The sequence below is a fragment of the Brassica oleracea genome, chromosome C3 (genome assembly GCF_000695525.1).
Source record: "Brassica oleracea var. oleracea cultivar TO1000 chromosome C3, BOL, whole genome shotgun sequence".
Taxonomy (NCBI): Eukaryota; Viridiplantae; Streptophyta; class Magnoliopsida; order Brassicales; family Brassicaceae; genus Brassica; species Brassica oleracea.
Window position 1 is genome coordinate 23,437,565 of NC_027750.1, and position 16,210 is coordinate 23,453,774.

Below are 16,210 nucleotides of genomic sequence, written 5' to 3' on the forward strand. Positions count from 1 at the left end.
GGTTTAGAGTTAAGGGGTGAAGATTTGAGATTGAATTTAAAATTTTATAAAATAAAAAATAAATATTAAAAATTTGAAAATAAAAATTATAAAAATAGTTTCAAAAAGTATTTTCGAATTACAAAAAGAAAATTTGAAAAAAAATCGAAAAAATTGAAAAAAAAAGAAAATTTTAAAAAAGTTCTAATTTAAAAACATATAATCTAAAACTATATAAAAAAATATTTTTTTAATTTTTTAATTTTATTTTTTATATATCTAGGGTATTATGGTCTTTTTACCTATTAAATGAAACATTTTGGTCATTTTTCTCTTTGTGGTCTATTTTTGTAATCAAAACTTGAAAATGGTTTATTTAGGAGAATTGCTATTTATTTTTTGTTCATCACTCTATTTTTTAGTCAAAAATAGAGTACCATTGGAGCAAACTCCAACTCTATTATAGAGTTATTCTATTTTAGAGTAAAAAATAGAGGAGACTATTGGAGAAGGTCTTAAACACAAAGTTCATAAGTCATAACTTGCTCATAAAATATTAGGTGAGCAACGAAAATGATTGCATAAGTTTGGTTAAGATAGATCGTTAAACTCTGGCTTGTTGTTTTAGTGTCACTTATTCTAATTCCATAAGTTTTGACTTTTAGAGTTCAGATATCTGGATCCTAATCTAATATATATCACATTTATATTCTCTATCTTCCATGAAATAGACTATATACTCTATTATCGTCCATTTTTAATATATGTTCATCCACGTCATGGGGCTTAATCACCATTTTAAACTAATATATCTCACCATCTAGTAGTTGATGGATGGCCTGGTGGCATTATCATCTGCGTGACTGTGTTCTAAACCCTGTGATCAATGAGTGTTTTAAAGTGGTCTTGTTACCACGTTGACTAGAAGACAAACATAAAAAGCTGAATATATCGGTGTCTCACTAGCTTAAACTCACTATCCCCCTTTTTAACCACCACATTAAACTAATAATCCCTCTTTGATCACTTACGTCCTCAGCACGATAGCTAAGAAGGAGCTTGAGAGAGTGAGTATTATAAAACCTCTCTTGATTGGAATAATTTTGTGTTACTGTTTCATTGATACGTCTAATAAATTTAGACAATGACTTCCGAAGACAAGCTGGAGACAGATTCTACTTAAGGGTCAGAGTCCTATTGTGTCACACTTGATTGGACTGTAAAACTCTAGGGATCATTTTACCAAAAGCAAAGCAACCAGATATTTTGTGAACTCCAGAGACTTATTTGGCTATATATAGGATAATATCTGTGAAGACAGAGACACTAAAATACAAAATAAAGAAAAACATTCATCACCGCACATCACTGTTATCATCAATCACTTCAACCACATATGGACCAGTCCTTCAACATCTTTTCCAAACAAACCAGATAATGTTTTTTTCTTCCCATCTATCTTCCGCTCACAGATTCTCTCGGTTCAGTCCCCCCCCCCTCACGATCCGAAAATACAATACAGATAACAAAACTGGAATGGGAAGGCATTTGACCTTGAATCACGCTTTAAGATTTGAGACCAAAAACAGTACAAAGTATTTTCAAGAATTGATGAGAAAATCTGTCTATCTTTCTGGTATAGTATAACAACATTTCTTAAAACTCCCCGGCTAAATAATGTTTCTCCCAAGAGATTCATCTACTTGATACAATGACAACATAGAAGCCTGAACCTGCAATAGCCATTGTAGACACATTAGTTCATGTTCCACCATATCAATGAATATGGTTAATTCAAACATTTCAAAAACCATCTTTCCTAGTTCCATAGATTTTCTGATATCTTGTCTCTAACTTAGCACTGAGCAGACAAAAACCCAAAACGTTTCAAAAATTTGAATCCAGCTAAATAATACCGGAACTGATTATGATATGCAGTAATTTGGATCCTAACCCAATAATATCCGGAAAACTCGAAAACCCTGAATTCAAACCCAACTAAATACCCAAAACTGACTTTGGAATGAGAATCTATTAGGGACTTAAGAAGTTGGAATAGATATTAACTCGTATATAAGAGATACGAGCCAATATACACTTATCACCAATTGATTTTATGTTCTAATCTCGTCTACATAAATAGAATCTCAACTAAAACACCTTTGAGTTATTATCTTCATGTGAACACATTTTTCATAAACTTCATAGCTAGTTCGTTCTACAGAGACATTCATATGAGAGGAGACCAATACTCAGACTTCAACAAATACCTCATTTTCACCGCGAACCGCAACGCAATCTCTAGGCGCATCGAAGAACGACAGTGAGTATTGCTTGCGAACGACGCCAACGTCGAAGTAGATAAGACCAGAGCTCGGCACGTCGACTCGTATTCCTTTAACCGGAAACCACAGGAACAGGTCTTGCGCCGATATTCCCGACAAATCAGCGACGTGAGAATCACCTATCGTCCCCGTAACTTTCGCCTGGTAACGCAGCTCTGCCTCGTACTTGGCATCGCAGGAGCGGTTCAAGTAAACAGAGAACCGTCCCGTTTTGACGTCGAAGTTGAACTCCGTCACGCCTTTCGGGAATATCCCCGACGGCAACCCGTTCTGCTTGAGGATCTCGTAGATAGACTCGTCATCGGTGGAGATCGAGATCACGGCGGCGATGGAGAAACAGAGAATAATCGTTATTTGAACTATACGAATCATGGCTCGTTCTATTTCAGAACTCATGATGATTAGGATTCTTTTTGTTTTTTGTTTTTTTTGTTTTGCTGATCTGTTTGTTTCGTTATGAGGAAGAAGAAGCAGAAGAAGACATTTTGCTGACAGCTTGAAACAGAGTGGAACGAGTTTTGTTTTGCTCAAATTATTGATGGCGGAACTCGGATGGAGCAGCGATCCTCTGCTTCTCTGACCATTGACAGGTCAACCAATTAATGAGAGCCACGTGGGTTATTAACTTTTGAAATTCGTAAATCTATTACATCCTATAGGGTGAGATCCAAACCATTTTAAATTTATGGTAAGAAATTTACTCTACTTTGGTAAGAAATCTTTTCCCAACAGAATTGGAATCTATAACCTTTTAGCCACTATGTTGGTGTGAGTTTTTACTTATTAGTTAAATGTGGGTAGTAAGTGGACCTTATCACATGGGAACAGAAAGAGGCATGGGTTAACGTGGATGGAGAGATGCGGCAATCTGAATGTAATAGTTACTACGACAAGTAGTTTAGGTTTCGTGTCTTAAAAGCTTCAGAACACATGCGACAATTAGATCTGCTGGGAATTAGATCTTTTGTGTAATGACTTTGTGGTGTTTTTCTGTAAATCTGAGTAGGTTTATGTTAACAAAGCGAATGATCTTTTGTGAAAATTAGGAAGAGGCATCACGATCAGATATCTGAATGAAATTAGTTCACTTTGGCTTTCTCGTTAATCTTTCTTTTAAGATCACAGTGACACTATGACAAGAGATTACATCCAAGATACCTCACCATTGTTGAATGCCATATGTGATAAATTAAAGAAGAGAACATTCATCAAGTGGCATAGTCATAGTTATCTCAACCTATGAAAGAACTGGTGAAAGCCCTAGTTCATTAATGGTTATATGTCAATAGATCTCAATTTCAAATATAAAATATTACACAAAGATTTTCATAGAAAATCTAAAATTGCAGTAAATTTGATAATATTAGAGTGACATTATAATTTCAGAAAAACATATAAACCAAACAGATTTATGATTTATCGATTCATAGAATAATACATATGTAATGCAAGTAGAACGGTTAGATGTAAATCTTCAATAATGCATGTAATATTCTTGGCTGTCAAATCATTAGTGTAATTTGGCCTCTTACTGTGGACAAAAGAAATGGCCTCTAAATTTGGATTTTCCATATCGATTGCAAACATGCAACATAACTGTATCATCTTTATGGATCCCTTAGCTCATACCGATGATTCTATTTTGTATCCATAGTGTTACTCTCACTTGCAAAATAGAGTGGAAACGGTAAGAGATAAGAAATCATAGTTCGGCTCGTCATGTTCCCCTTGGCTGCAACAACTATTTCGTGAGGAGGCTGGTCAGTAAAGTTTACGCTTTGTGAATTAGTACAAAAACCAGTCTGTTGGTTGGTATAGTCTCAATTTTTGGTGTGTTCTATCTATATGCTCTTTTGAGCTCTTTATGTTACCAACTCGTAATTTCTTTTAGTTTATTTAGCTTTTTTTTAAAAGATATTGTTTGAACTTTGTGTTTTTATGGCTTAAAACTAAACAGTGTTAAAAAAATCATTAGTGTAATAATTCATAATTTATACTTAAATTTATTGTGTTAAGAGATTTTTTTGTTTTTTTTTGGGCAACATAGAAAAATTGTTTAACCGAAGAAAACAACTATAGGAAACAAAAATTGCGGTGTACCATAGAACGAAATCTAGATAAGATAGAATATACAAGAAAGTTTTGTTTGTGTTATATACATGGGATAGATCTATGTATAATACTTAGTATCTGATTTCTAGAGTAAGTACATGGCCGAATGAGTATTCTATCCGTAGGTAGAACAGAAAATAAAATATGATTCCATTATTTTTTAAAAAAGTTAAACATATAAATAGTGTGTTTTCAATGGTTTCCATATTTTTTTTATATTTTTAAATTTTAGTTTTCTATTTTTTCTATTACAGAAAGGTAAAACATGTCCAAAATGATCAAAAATATCAAAAATCTTATTAGAACAAATAAAAGTTGAAAGTCTCTTTTTTTTTCAATTCTCCCTAAGAATAATCATATTTCCGAAAATTCAGTTATAAAATATTCTAAAAATATTTGGAAATCTTATTACTTTCCTAAAACGTGTATCTCGATTTTCTTCTCTAAAATTAAAATATTTTAATTTGGAAATCTTATTAGTATGCTGTTGTGGTGGTCTCTTTATCTCAGTTCTTGAAGAAGTTAAAGGCATATATAATGTGAAGAGAGCATATAGAATGTTGTGCCTCAGCCTTGTCAGTTTCAATATGTTTAGGGTTAAAAGGCCATTCCTTTTTCATTTTGGGATCAGATTGCCAAAGGAGGCTTAGGGAAGTTTGGTCTATCATTCTCATAAAACTAGTTCTGCATATTTCGTTAGGCTGAGTAACATTATATGACTCTGAGCTCTAGATTCTGCTTTTAGGGAAAGGAACAAGGTTAGAATGAATGAATGTGGCATCTTTATGCTGATGGTTTGTTAGATTTCACTCGAGCTCTGTTTAGTAGGATCTGTTCTTAAAACAGTTTTGTGTCATAAGAGTGATTTAATAGTTAATACTTAATAGTTAATACTAACACTGAGGATAGAGTGTGGTTAGCTATTGTTTTCCTACTGGTCGTGTTCTCTTCTAAAAAGCGATGGTTTTCTTTTCTAGACGTTGGAATTATGCGGTTTTGTTATTAACCGGAGTTAGGAGTAGTTAGACAGGCCGTATTCAGCCGATCACTAATTGAATTATCTGAATGAATCAAGTACGTAGAAATTTATTGATGTTATGACATCTGTGACCAAATATATTCAAAACTATATTTATCTAAATATACTATAAAAACTAGTATTACGCGGGATGAATGTTATACATAAAACTAATTTTTATCAATTAATATTTATTTGTATTCATTTATGTATTATGTATATAAATAAAGGAAAAATGATTGCCAGCTACCCGAAGTATCGGCCACTACATGACTAACCATGCCAACTTTAAAAATGCACACTCCACTACACGAAGTATATGGATTGCATGCGAACATCCCTGGACTATATGTTGTTATGTTACTAACATCATTATCCTAATTTAATCTGTCGAAAGCAGTCACGTGGACGTTGGAGATGGTAACGCCGTTTGGTCAATTGAAACCCGACCCGACCCAATAAAAACAAAACCCGACCCAACCCAATTAAAAAAAACCGACCCAATTGCTTTTTTCCTCATCCTTTTTGTCGAAGAAAAACTCATCCTCTTTGTAGCAGAAACCCAGAGGCCAAAATCAGCAGATATTAAAGTGAAGCGACAGCATTGAACAGAGCTAAACAGGTAAGATTCTTAGAACTCAAATGCTCGATGTGATATGAGATTTGAGTGGTTGAATGGTTGTTCGATAGATGGATCTAAAATCAGGGTCATCAAGCAACAGTAGGAACATAGGTTATTATGGTGGTCGCAAATTGTGTGCTTGTCGGTTGCCAGCAAAGATTTTCACGGCTTGGACAGACAAGAATCCTGGCCGAAAGTTCTTTGGGTGTGAATTGTACAAGGTGAAAATCGAAAAAATGATTCTTGGATGTTTTAGTAGTAATGGGATGGGTTGTAATCAGCTTCCATCTCAGCCTCTTCTTGTGCTTCATCATTTGCTTCCTCTTGAGCTTGTAGTTGAGCTTAAACTTCTCCCTCCAACTGAGCTTCCTCATTAAGACGCCTTCTCTTCGCCATGCCCTCCTGAGACTGCGATAACATAAATGTTATTGCGAGAACATATTTCTTTTCACCAACCGCTCAGCTTGTTTTTCTTCGTCACCTGATGAGTCATCAGTGGTAGGGTATTGTTCATCCTCATCTGAAATTTGTTCTTCATAGTTGACATCTTTGAAAACTTCTATCTCCTCCTCAACTACCTCAACATCATCATCAGATTCTGATTTCTCGGACAACTCTGCCTCAGAATTTATACATTCATCAACTGATGCTTCGCCCTCATATGTGGCATCTTCAATTTCATCATCACTTCCAACCTCGCCACCTTCAGCCTCTTCATGACGCTCTTCAATGATTGCATCTTCATGACGCTCTTCAATGGTCGCATCTTCATGATGCTCTTCAATGATCGTCTCTTTATCCTGTTTAGGTACACTGTCTTCTCTTTCTTTTTCATGTTCGCTTGGTTCTGTTTCCTTCTCAGGTATGCTTGCTTCTGTTTCTATTCCCCTAACATCCTTTTCAATGTAGAGATCAACTTCCTTATACCATCGACCTGCGATTCCCAACTTCTTCTTGTTAAACTCCACTTTTTCCCACAAAGGTTTACAATCTTCAAGACTTTCATACGGGAGCTTGAACCGCATTTTGCCAATAATGATTCTTCTCTCAATCAGCTTCGACATCAAAGAAGTGAAGACATAACCAGAATCTACTTCAAGCACAACTAGCTCTCCATCAACAAATTCCAAGTTGTCTCCTGTCTTTTTGAAAACTCCAGAATGATGACAATTGACTTTCACCGATGGTGAAGCCTTTTGACTGCAACAAATTTCAAACAAAACACACTTTAAGAAAAAAAAAAAAGAACAAAACAATCTATGATATCAACCACATACCTCATTTTAACGCGATTTCACCGTCGATTCACCCTCGTCACTTAAGTTTCAAATGGACCCCTTCTTCTCTCTCGATTTCGAATGAACCCTAGATTCTGGGATTGTCCCCATTTGTCGCGAGAAAGAAAGAGACCAAATATTAGGTTAGGTTTTTTTTGGGCCAAAAGTCTCAATTGTGGCCCAATAAAACTCTTGTTTAATAATGGTTGGGTCGGGTTTTTTTTAATTGGGTCGATCTCGGGTCTCAATTAACCAAACGGCAAATCACACGCCGTTACCATCTCCGAGATCCACGTGGCGTTTCCGACAGATTAAATTAAGCTAATGATGTTAGTAACATGACAACATATAGTTCAGGGATGTTCGCATGCAATCCATATACTTCGTGTAGTTGAGTGTGCATTTTTAAAGTTGGCATGGTTAGTCATGTAATGGCCGATACTTCAGGTAGCTCGCAATCATTTTTCCATAAATAAATTAGAGTAAATACATAAATCAAAACAATACACCTTGTTTATTTACGATACTTTTTTGGTAAATAAATCAAAACAATCATTTTATTTATAATTTTATATGGTATATAACTAAATTTTAATGACATAGACATAGATATATAGTATATTTTAATATAAATATTTATTATTAAGAATTCATACTCATATGATAAACACAAAATTTCTAATGTGCGATTGTTTGAATGCAAATTTCAAAATTAAAATATTAAGGTTTCAATACTTTTTCAATACAAATTTAGAATTTATCATATTTAAGTATTTTCATGTGTTATATAGTTTAATTTTAAACTATATTAATATATAATATGAATGTATAGTAAATGAGACTTCATATTCATACGATTTATGGTCATTTGTATCTTGTTATTACCAAAAAGAGTTAAACCATTGATCACAAAATTTTAGTGTGAGACATTTAACGTTTTTAGTAATTTATAGTGGTTTTAAAAATTCAAAATATAACATATAAGAATTTTTTTTTGGTTATATGATTAATGTGGTTGTTTAATATCTTTTAATAATATAAAATTAAACAAAAAAGAGCTAAGATACAAAAATTATTATCGAATATTTATTATTCATAATCATTGATTGTCATATATACGTTAATCATATTATGCAATTCCGTAGCTTTTATTTAAGGAAAGTGCGAGAATATTCTTTTGTATACTATTTATCAATTTAATAGTTAGTTTAATAAAAAATATATTATAAGTTAAGATGAACCAACATATTTCTCTAAGAATTCTGAATTTCATTCTTGTGGTGAGACGTTGCTACAAAACAATGTTGTAATGTTTCTCAATTAATATATAAGGATACTATTTATCAATTTAATAGTTAGTTTAATAAAAAATATATTATAAGTTAAGATGGACCAACATATTTCTCTAAGAATTCTGAATTTCATTCTTGTGGTGACACGTTGCTACAAAATAATGTTGTAATGTTTCTCAATTAATATATAAGGATATACAAGTGGAAGTCTAACAAAAAGTAAAAAAAAAACAGAATGTTGAGGTCTACTCCAAACAACGAAATTAAAATTAAATCCTTTTTGAATCATAAACAATTCACCATGTCAATCCACGGATCATACACGGATTTCAAATCATTGATAATACACTACATCATGATATAAGCCTTCATTTTGTTAAACGCCATCTCTCTCTTTTAAAAAGAGAAAAAGAAATGTTCAAGTTGTCTCTTCTATTTCTCAAACAACGTGATATTAACTCGCTTTGAGTAAATCACATCTTATACTTATAGATAATATAAAACTCAAAAAGATTGAACAAACATTTTCAAACTGATAAGTATTTGAATAAAATTCTGTTTCCATAACCTGAACTAGCGGAAAACTATTCCAAAAAGATGATGATGATGTTACGAGACAGTGTACATTCCGTGTGTATCTATCTATAGATAGACTTTAGTTTTTGTGTATTCTTGAAGGACAAGAAACCTATTTTAAGACCAGTTCAACAGAAAGCTGGTGCAGACCACGATCACAGTTGTAATAAATTTCCTAAAATGGCAACCACTCCTTTTCTTTAAGAACCAGTCTTTCTTCCATTCTCTTCCTCTATAAACCCATTTTTGTTCTCATTCATTTTCTCTTCAAAGCTTCTATAACTAATAAACCATATTAAATATGGATCAAGCAGAGCTTTCCAGGATATTCCAAATGTTCGACAGGAACGGTGACGGCAAAATCACCAAGCAAGAGCTGAATGATTCATTAGAGAACGTTGGAATCTACATGCCTGACAAAGACTTGGTGCAGATGATTGAGAAGATTGATCTCAACGGTGACGGGTACGTGGACATCGAAGAGTTTGGAGGGTTGTACGAGACGATCATGGAGGAGAGAGACGAGGAGGAAGACATGAGAGAGGCTTTCAATGTCTTTGATCAGAACCGAGACGGGTTCATCACGGTCGAAGAGCTGAAATCTGTGTTAGCTTCCTTGGGGCTCAAGCAAGGAAGAACACTAGAGGATTGTAAGAAGATGATAGGCAAAGTGGATGCTGATGGAGATGGGATGGTGAATTATAAAGAGTTTAAGCAAATGATGAAAGGTGGTGGATTTGCCGCCTTAGAATCAAACTTGTAAACAAAGAAAGAAAAACCCATTTTAGGGTTAGGGTTTGTGACCCGATATCATTGTTTTTTCTTCAGATGATTAGGGCAAAACCTTGAAAGAAAAATAACAAATTGATTTGCAATGAAAAAACTCGAAAAAACACTTTGTGAGCTTCGTTTTGAATGCTCCTCTACAAAATAGTGGTGATGAATTTGCAATGAACCCTTATAAGGTCATGCCATGCAATTTGAGTCCTTATTACTTTTGGTTTTAAGTGTTTTAGTCATTGTGCTGTGGAGTGTGGACGATGCATTTTACATACATCGACTTCGTTTTTTTGTTGTGGTCTACTTCCTCACCACTTACCTTCCTTTCCCATTCCTAAGTTCAGTTTCAGTCTTTCAGAGATGATCACTTCCTCTCTTAGTTTATACTTGGATTAAGATCAATGCAATTGCTATTCTCTTGCTACTTAAATAAGGTTTAGAAATGCATAGTTTAGAGTTTCTCTTCTCATTAGTCAATTCTCAAGGACCTGCTATCTTTCAAGCATATAATACTGCATTTGATAAGCTGTAAAAATCTTGGACCGCCAGAACCACATCCAGAACCGGTTCTGAAATTTATGCAGCATAAACAATATAGAGTAAATTTTAATAGTTATTTGGAAGCCATACAACCATGTATATATCAGCTCACTAAAATTTGAAGGTCAACGCTAATGTTTCACTATAATTTGTCAAGGACCAACCCTATAAAATGAAAATGAATTCTCTCTCTTATCATTTTGACGGCACATGTTTTCCTGAACTCATGAACTGAGCTCTTATAGTCTTGTACAAACGATATTTTCATCAGGATGAAAAAAACACAAAGATTCAAGAGCTTAACAGTAGCTTGATAATGATATGGCCCCTAAAGGAGATGGAAGAACATTCCAATCATTTCTCCATTAATATCAATAATGTTATCCATAAAGTTAGAGAAATAAAGTCCAATACTTTCACTAAACCCCTCAGCTGAATAAAACAACAAAATACACACAGCTTCGCTTGTGTTCATAAAACAAAGAAATATAGAGAAACTGTTTTAACCAGAAAACAAAAAAAAAAAAAAAAAGATTTAAAGACAATGATAAATTACATTGGCCAATCAAAATAAAGCCAATAACTAGCAAAATCATTTTGTCTCTGTATAATCCAATGCTGATGATTCAAATCAGTTTCAATGCCAGAAAGCATAAATGGCTGTAGAGATATAAACCAACAGAGCAGACGAAACCAACGTCAGCAGCGTCGCAACCGCCTGAGCCGAGGACTCACTGCCGCAAGAAAGCAACCCTAAACGGATCTGAATCACATTAACCATAGACAGCATCAAGAACAAACAACCCATCACAGATCCAACAGCAGACGCCATCATTCCCCATCTCAGCACCTTGATACTGATATGAGCTCTGAAAATCTCGTCCACGTCTTTGCTGTTGAGAAGGTTCAGTGCGAGCTTGAGACCCTGAGCCACGAGGGAGGAGAAGAGGAAGAAGCTGAAGGAGACGACTTCGAAAACCAGCAGCTTCTTCGCCACGTCAGCGCTCGCGTCGCAGCTGGACCGGAGCTCGAGGCTGTGCTGTCCCGGAGTGGCTATGGAGAGACCTACGAAGACGGCGATGGTGAAGAGAGAGTTCACGTTGACGAGGCCGTCGAGAGCGCTTACGTGGACGCTTGTGGTAGCGGCGGAGGAAGAAGCAGGTGACGTCATTGTCTCGACGGTGGGTGTGTAGTTAGTTTTCGGCTCAGATCTGCTCGGAAAAGAAGAAAACAGAGGAAAAAACAGAGTGAATATAAACTAAAATAGATTGAGTACGGAGAGAGAGAGAGAGAGAGAGAGAGAAAGAGTTTAGCTTTACGCTTCCATTGAGGAATCTAGTTCTGCGGAAGCTTTTGCTTTTGGTCGGAGATTTGTTGGAACTTGGAACTGATAGAAAGAGATGATGGATTGTCTTAAAAGAGAGCTTTTTCAGACCATTTAAAAGAGAGTTTTAAATGTATTCGATCAAATTAAATACGGTAATTTGGATGAATTAAATTTTGATAAGTTTCAGAATGTTATTTTTGGTGAATGTAGAAAAAGTTGTTACAAATCACTCAAAAGTTAAAATCATGAATAGTAAAAAATAATATTTATATTTATTTATCTTAACACTTTGATAAAAAAAAATATTTATCACAAACAATAGTAGATTTGAAAGTACTCATTTCAAATGATTAGATTAGTAACTTTAATTATTAGGTGATATATATACCAATAACACCATATTTGAAAAGAATTTTAAATACAAAATTGAAGATTACATGGGGTAATATTCAGAAATTTGAAAGTCAACCAAATCTAAAGAAACAAGACAAAATCCATAGTCTTCTTTTTTTGAAAATTGTTTTTTAGGTCAAAAAAATATCTATGTCCTATTAGACTATTCTCGTATATTTTATGCCCTATTAGTCTAAATATGTTCAAAATAGCAATATTGTCCTTAATTTCAATTAAAATTCGAAATAAAAATTAATAAAACAATTGGTAAATTTTAAAATATAATTCTAACTAAATAATTACAAAAAATATTAAAAGTCCCCAATAAAAACCTAAAGTTCGAATTTTTTTTTTTCAAAGGGATCCCGTGCCCAGATTTCCAAATCGATTTCCTCATTTTCGTTGGTTAAATCTTGTTTGATTCCTACTTTGAACCAAACAAACACGAGCTGAATTCTTAAAACTCAATTTCTAATCAATCAACCTCATTTTTCTCTTCTGTTTAAAGACAAAAGGGAGAAGAAGATGGCGTGAGAAGTTTCCAAATCGATGTTTTAATTTTTTTTAATTTTAAAATTGATTATATAAATCATGATTTTTTTTAAACGATTCAATAAATATACGGAAACTGAATATTTCCAAATATTCTCTTCCATATTTTTGGAACAAGTTATCTTTATCCGTAAAATCTATATTCTACTATATGTTGAACACAATAAACATGTTTGAAATTGATTTCTACTAGTTTTAGATTTATAGTAATGTGTAGATTCTAACTTCTACATGTTTTAGATTTATAGTAATGTGTAGATTCCAGATTCTACATATTTTAGAACGATAGGTTAAGCGCGGAATGTGTTTGCTAAATATTTTTAGAATACTATTATTTACGTAGATCACATATTCTAAACATATTAGATTCAATGAAAAAAATGGATTACATTTTCTACTGTGTAGAATGTCAATTGTAATTTTTGTAGAACAAAATATGAAATTATGATTTAAACATTTTTAGAACTGAAAAAATACCAATAAATTGATATAGGTTTTTCATCGGTATTTACTATTTTTGAATTTTTTTTGTTTGTAAAATTATTTATATGATTTATTTTGGAAAATACTAAATGGTATTAGAGGAAAAAATTGTAAGAAAATTAGCCTAATAGAACATAGTTATCATTTTTTGGTCTAAAAAAAATAATTTTCCTTTTTTTTTAATGCTTGCTTCATGATGTTTTCCCCGGTTTATCCTCTCCACTGGTGTAGCTGTGATATTAAAAACTTTGAAGATGTATGTATCACTACACTGACTCAAACACCTCCAAAGAAGAATATGCACCAAGTTGGTTATATAGTTAGCTCTGAAGCGTAAACTATGGGTTACGTTAGGCTTCACATGGCAGACTTTGTACTATAATATAAGAAAACTACCATTTGCTAGCTGCTTTCTTTTGTTCAAAGACTGCAAAGTTAAATTTATTTTGGGGTTTGTTACATAACATGATAACTATGTGTGCTAAAGAGACAACAAGATTCACTGAAACAAGTGGACTTTACTTTTTATCTGGTAAGGACTTTGCTTTAACGTCTTCTTGGTCGTTGATTCTGTTTCCGGCTATCATATAACCAGCCGTAGCATGCACCTATAGGGAAAAATGCAGCTGCAGCAATGTTGGCTGCTATAATGGCCATGGAATAGAAAGAGTCCGGGCAGGGATCCAGCGGGAAACCACACAGATCCGGATTGTCATCAAAGCTCGAGAGAGATATGTTTCCAGCGGTGAATTCAGGAATGGGGCCTTTAAGATCATTGTGAGCCACCGAGAACTGTAGGAGTCTTGGACTTGAGGCTAACTCGGACGGGATGCTACCTGTGAACCGGTTATGATCAAGCAAAAGCGTGTTTAAGTAGGACATGTTTGGCAAATTAGCAGGGATTTCACCAGCCAAGTTGTTGTTGGAGAGGTCTAGAGTAACAAGATATGGAAGAGATGAGAATGTGTCTGATGGAAGAGTGCCAGTGAGGTTGTTTCCAGTAAGGTTTAGGCTCTCCATGAACGAACATAGTTTAACACCACTAGGAAACTCTCCCTCCAGACCAGACCCGCCAAGATTGATGCTTAGCACCTTATTATGGTTACTACGCCAGCAATACACGCCAAAGAAGCTGCAGATATAACCGTCACTGTAGTTTCCAAATATCCAGTTAGACAGATATGCATGGGGGTCCTTAAGCTGGGACTTCAAGCTTCTCAGGCAAGTTATGTCGGACTCCATTGCACGGGTCAAGATAGGGAGCAGTAACAGCCAGATACAGCTCCGGATGAAAATGGTACAAACTTGCTTAGCAACCATCATCATATAGCCTGAATAGTAAACCAACCCAAAACAAAAAATTATCCACACGGTCCAGAATCAAAATTTCAGAAATCTTTAACAGCTAAACCACACATTGGCAACAAAGCAAGAATCTAGCAAAAAAAAGAAAAAAAAAAGAATCTAGCGATTGATTTCTAAATGATAAAAACTTTGGAGAAATAGTGAAGCACAAGTAACAGAAAGACTCAAAACTCAGAAGACTCACCTGATGAAGGTACGATAGCAAAACTAAGAACGAGACAGGAAGCGTTTTGTTTTGTTTTTGTTGTTGAGCATTCTCTTGATAGCAAGAAAAAAGACGAAGCAAATAACATGGCTTCTTCATGTTCATGAAGAAGTGAATATAAGAAAATGTAGGTAAGTAACAGAGAGGACTGACCAAACATACAAACATAAAGTCCACTTTAGTGTTCGGTGACGAAAATTAGAAAACGCGTTGACTTTTGTGCAAATCTCCTAAATATCACATTTTTAGTTTTTATCATAAAAATATCACTTAAAATAAAAATCCTCAAAATAGTATTTTATTAATCAGTAAATGTTATAAAAGTAACGGAAAAGTCTATCTTTATTCATAACATAGAAGTTCCTTATATAAGAGATTACACCGTCATAAATGTAAAGATTACAAATCATAATCTCTTGGTTATGAGTCATCCACAATCTGGTTCATAACACTCCCCCATGGATGCCATAACCATTTAGAGCTTGTAATGTGCTTTAATGTTGTCTCATTAAAACCTTAGCAGAAAAATCCAATAGGGACAAAACCATGGTGAAAGAAAAAGAGTACAACACACATTACTCCCCCTGATTTGGACATTACTGAAGGTCCCTTGAACCTCTCCAATTTTCTGCAATCTGTGGGTGATGAAGATCTTGGGCAGAATATGTTTTGTCCTCGAACATGATAGTTGGTTCTTCTTTACCATCGGCCATGCCACAATCTGATCCAACATATTGAGTCATCGACCTCAAATACACACACACGAAATCTTGTATAATGTTGTTGTGATATGCGTGTACCACCATGTGTAAAACATAACCTGTCTGAAAACAAATCAACAAAACCAAATAACCCCTCTTTGGGCTGGTTAGTATAAAATAAACCAAAATCAAAGGCTTCTTCTTATGGACCAATCAGATTAGTGTCTAAAACAAGACTTATGCATCGTCCATCTCAGGACTGAATGGACTTCTTTATCGTCCACCTTTGGATTGAATAGATCAGTGTCCAAAACAAGTGATCTCACACTCATGTACTAGATAATGAGTGAGACTGGTCCATATTAAATCTCTTGAGTACCCTTTTCTGTATATACTATTTGATGCACAAGGATTTCATTGTTAATGTACTCAAGCTGTAATCCCAAACAAAACATTGTTTTCCAAGATCTTTCTTGAGATATTCAACTGTTTGGGAAATTGTATCCAAAGGTTCCTAGGATATTCAGATCATATACTTTGATGATTATCAATTGTTCTTGAGAACTTGCTGTACTTTCAGCTCAATACCCTCTAGTACTTTCATTATCCAGTGGACCATATAAATATGCAGTCACTACATCAA

At 34.2% G+C, this 16,210-nt stretch overlaps 4 protein-coding genes across 6 annotated transcripts; 1 reads left to right on the forward strand and 3 right to left on the reverse strand.

Annotated features, from left to right (window-relative positions):
* Positions 1-1,253: 1,253 nt before the first annotated feature.
* LOC106329049 lies at positions 1,254-2,828 on the reverse strand. 2 transcript variants are annotated; one of them, XM_013767621.1, is made up of 2 exons: positions 2,288-2,828; positions 1,254-1,714 (listed from the first exon to the last, which is right to left on the reverse strand). In XM_013767621.1, exons 1-2 carry the CDS (start codon positions 2,718-2,720, stop codon positions 1,650-1,652), a joined length of 498 nt encoding a protein of 165 aa, XP_013623075.1. In that variant the 5' UTR covers positions 2,721-2,828; the 3' UTR covers positions 1,254-1,649. The 2 variants fall into 2 exon arrangements, with proteins under 2 accessions (XP_013623075.1, XP_013623074.1); XM_013767620.1 differs by having other exon boundaries at positions 1,254-1,712; positions 2,250-2,823.
* Positions 2,829-9,478: 6,650 nt separating this feature from the next.
* Positions 9,479-9,984, forward strand: LOC106333747 (calmodulin-like protein 3). Its single transcript, XM_013772160.1, has one exon. It carries the CDS (start codon positions 9,523-9,525, stop codon positions 9,982-9,984), a length of 462 nt encoding a protein of 153 aa, XP_013627614.1. The 5' UTR covers positions 9,479-9,522.
* An 895-nt stretch (positions 9,985-10,879) lies between these two features.
* On the reverse strand, positions 10,880-12,020 carry LOC106332489. 2 transcript variants are annotated; one of them, XM_013770953.1, is made up of 2 exons: positions 11,856-12,020; positions 10,880-11,752 (listed from the first exon to the last, which is right to left on the reverse strand). In XM_013770953.1, the coding sequence occupies exon 2, from the start codon at positions 11,710-11,712 to the stop codon at positions 11,179-11,181; it is 534 nt and encodes a 177-aa protein (XP_013626407.1). In that variant the 5' UTR covers positions 11,713-11,752; positions 11,856-12,020; the 3' UTR covers positions 10,880-11,178. The 2 variants fall into 2 exon arrangements, with proteins under 2 accessions (XP_013626407.1, XP_013626406.1); XM_013770952.1 differs by having other exon boundaries at positions 11,861-12,018.
* Positions 12,021-13,757: 1,737 nt separating this feature from the next.
* LOC106333721 (probably inactive leucine-rich repeat receptor-like protein kinase At5g48380) lies at positions 13,758-14,942 on the reverse strand. Its single transcript, XM_013772141.1, has 2 exons — positions 14,846-14,942; positions 13,758-14,627 (listed from the first exon to the last, which is right to left on the reverse strand). The coding sequence occupies exon 2, from the start codon at positions 14,620-14,622 to the stop codon at positions 13,843-13,845; it is 780 nt and encodes a 259-aa protein (XP_013627595.1). The 5' UTR covers positions 14,623-14,627; positions 14,846-14,942; the 3' UTR covers positions 13,758-13,842.
* Between the last annotated feature and the right edge of the window lie 1,268 nt (positions 14,943-16,210).

Excerpts from the sequence above, each read along its gene's own strand:
- LOC106329049 (XM_013767620.1), bottom strand. The coding sequence starts at position 2,720 with ATGAGTTCTGAAATAGAACGAGCCATGATTCGTATAGTTCAAATAACG. Across the intron at positions 1,713-2,249 it reads CGGTTCGCGGTGAAAATGAG|GTTCAGGCTTCTATGTTGTC; the intron begins GTATTTGTTGAA and ends TGGCTATTGCAG.
- LOC106333747 (XM_013772160.1), top strand. The coding sequence starts at position 9,523 with ATGGATCAAGCAGAGCTTTCCAGGATATTCCAAATGTTCGACAGGAAC.
- LOC106333721 (XM_013772141.1), bottom strand. The coding sequence starts at position 14,622 with ATGATGATGGTTGCTAAGCAAGTTTGTACCATTTTCATCCGGAGCTGT.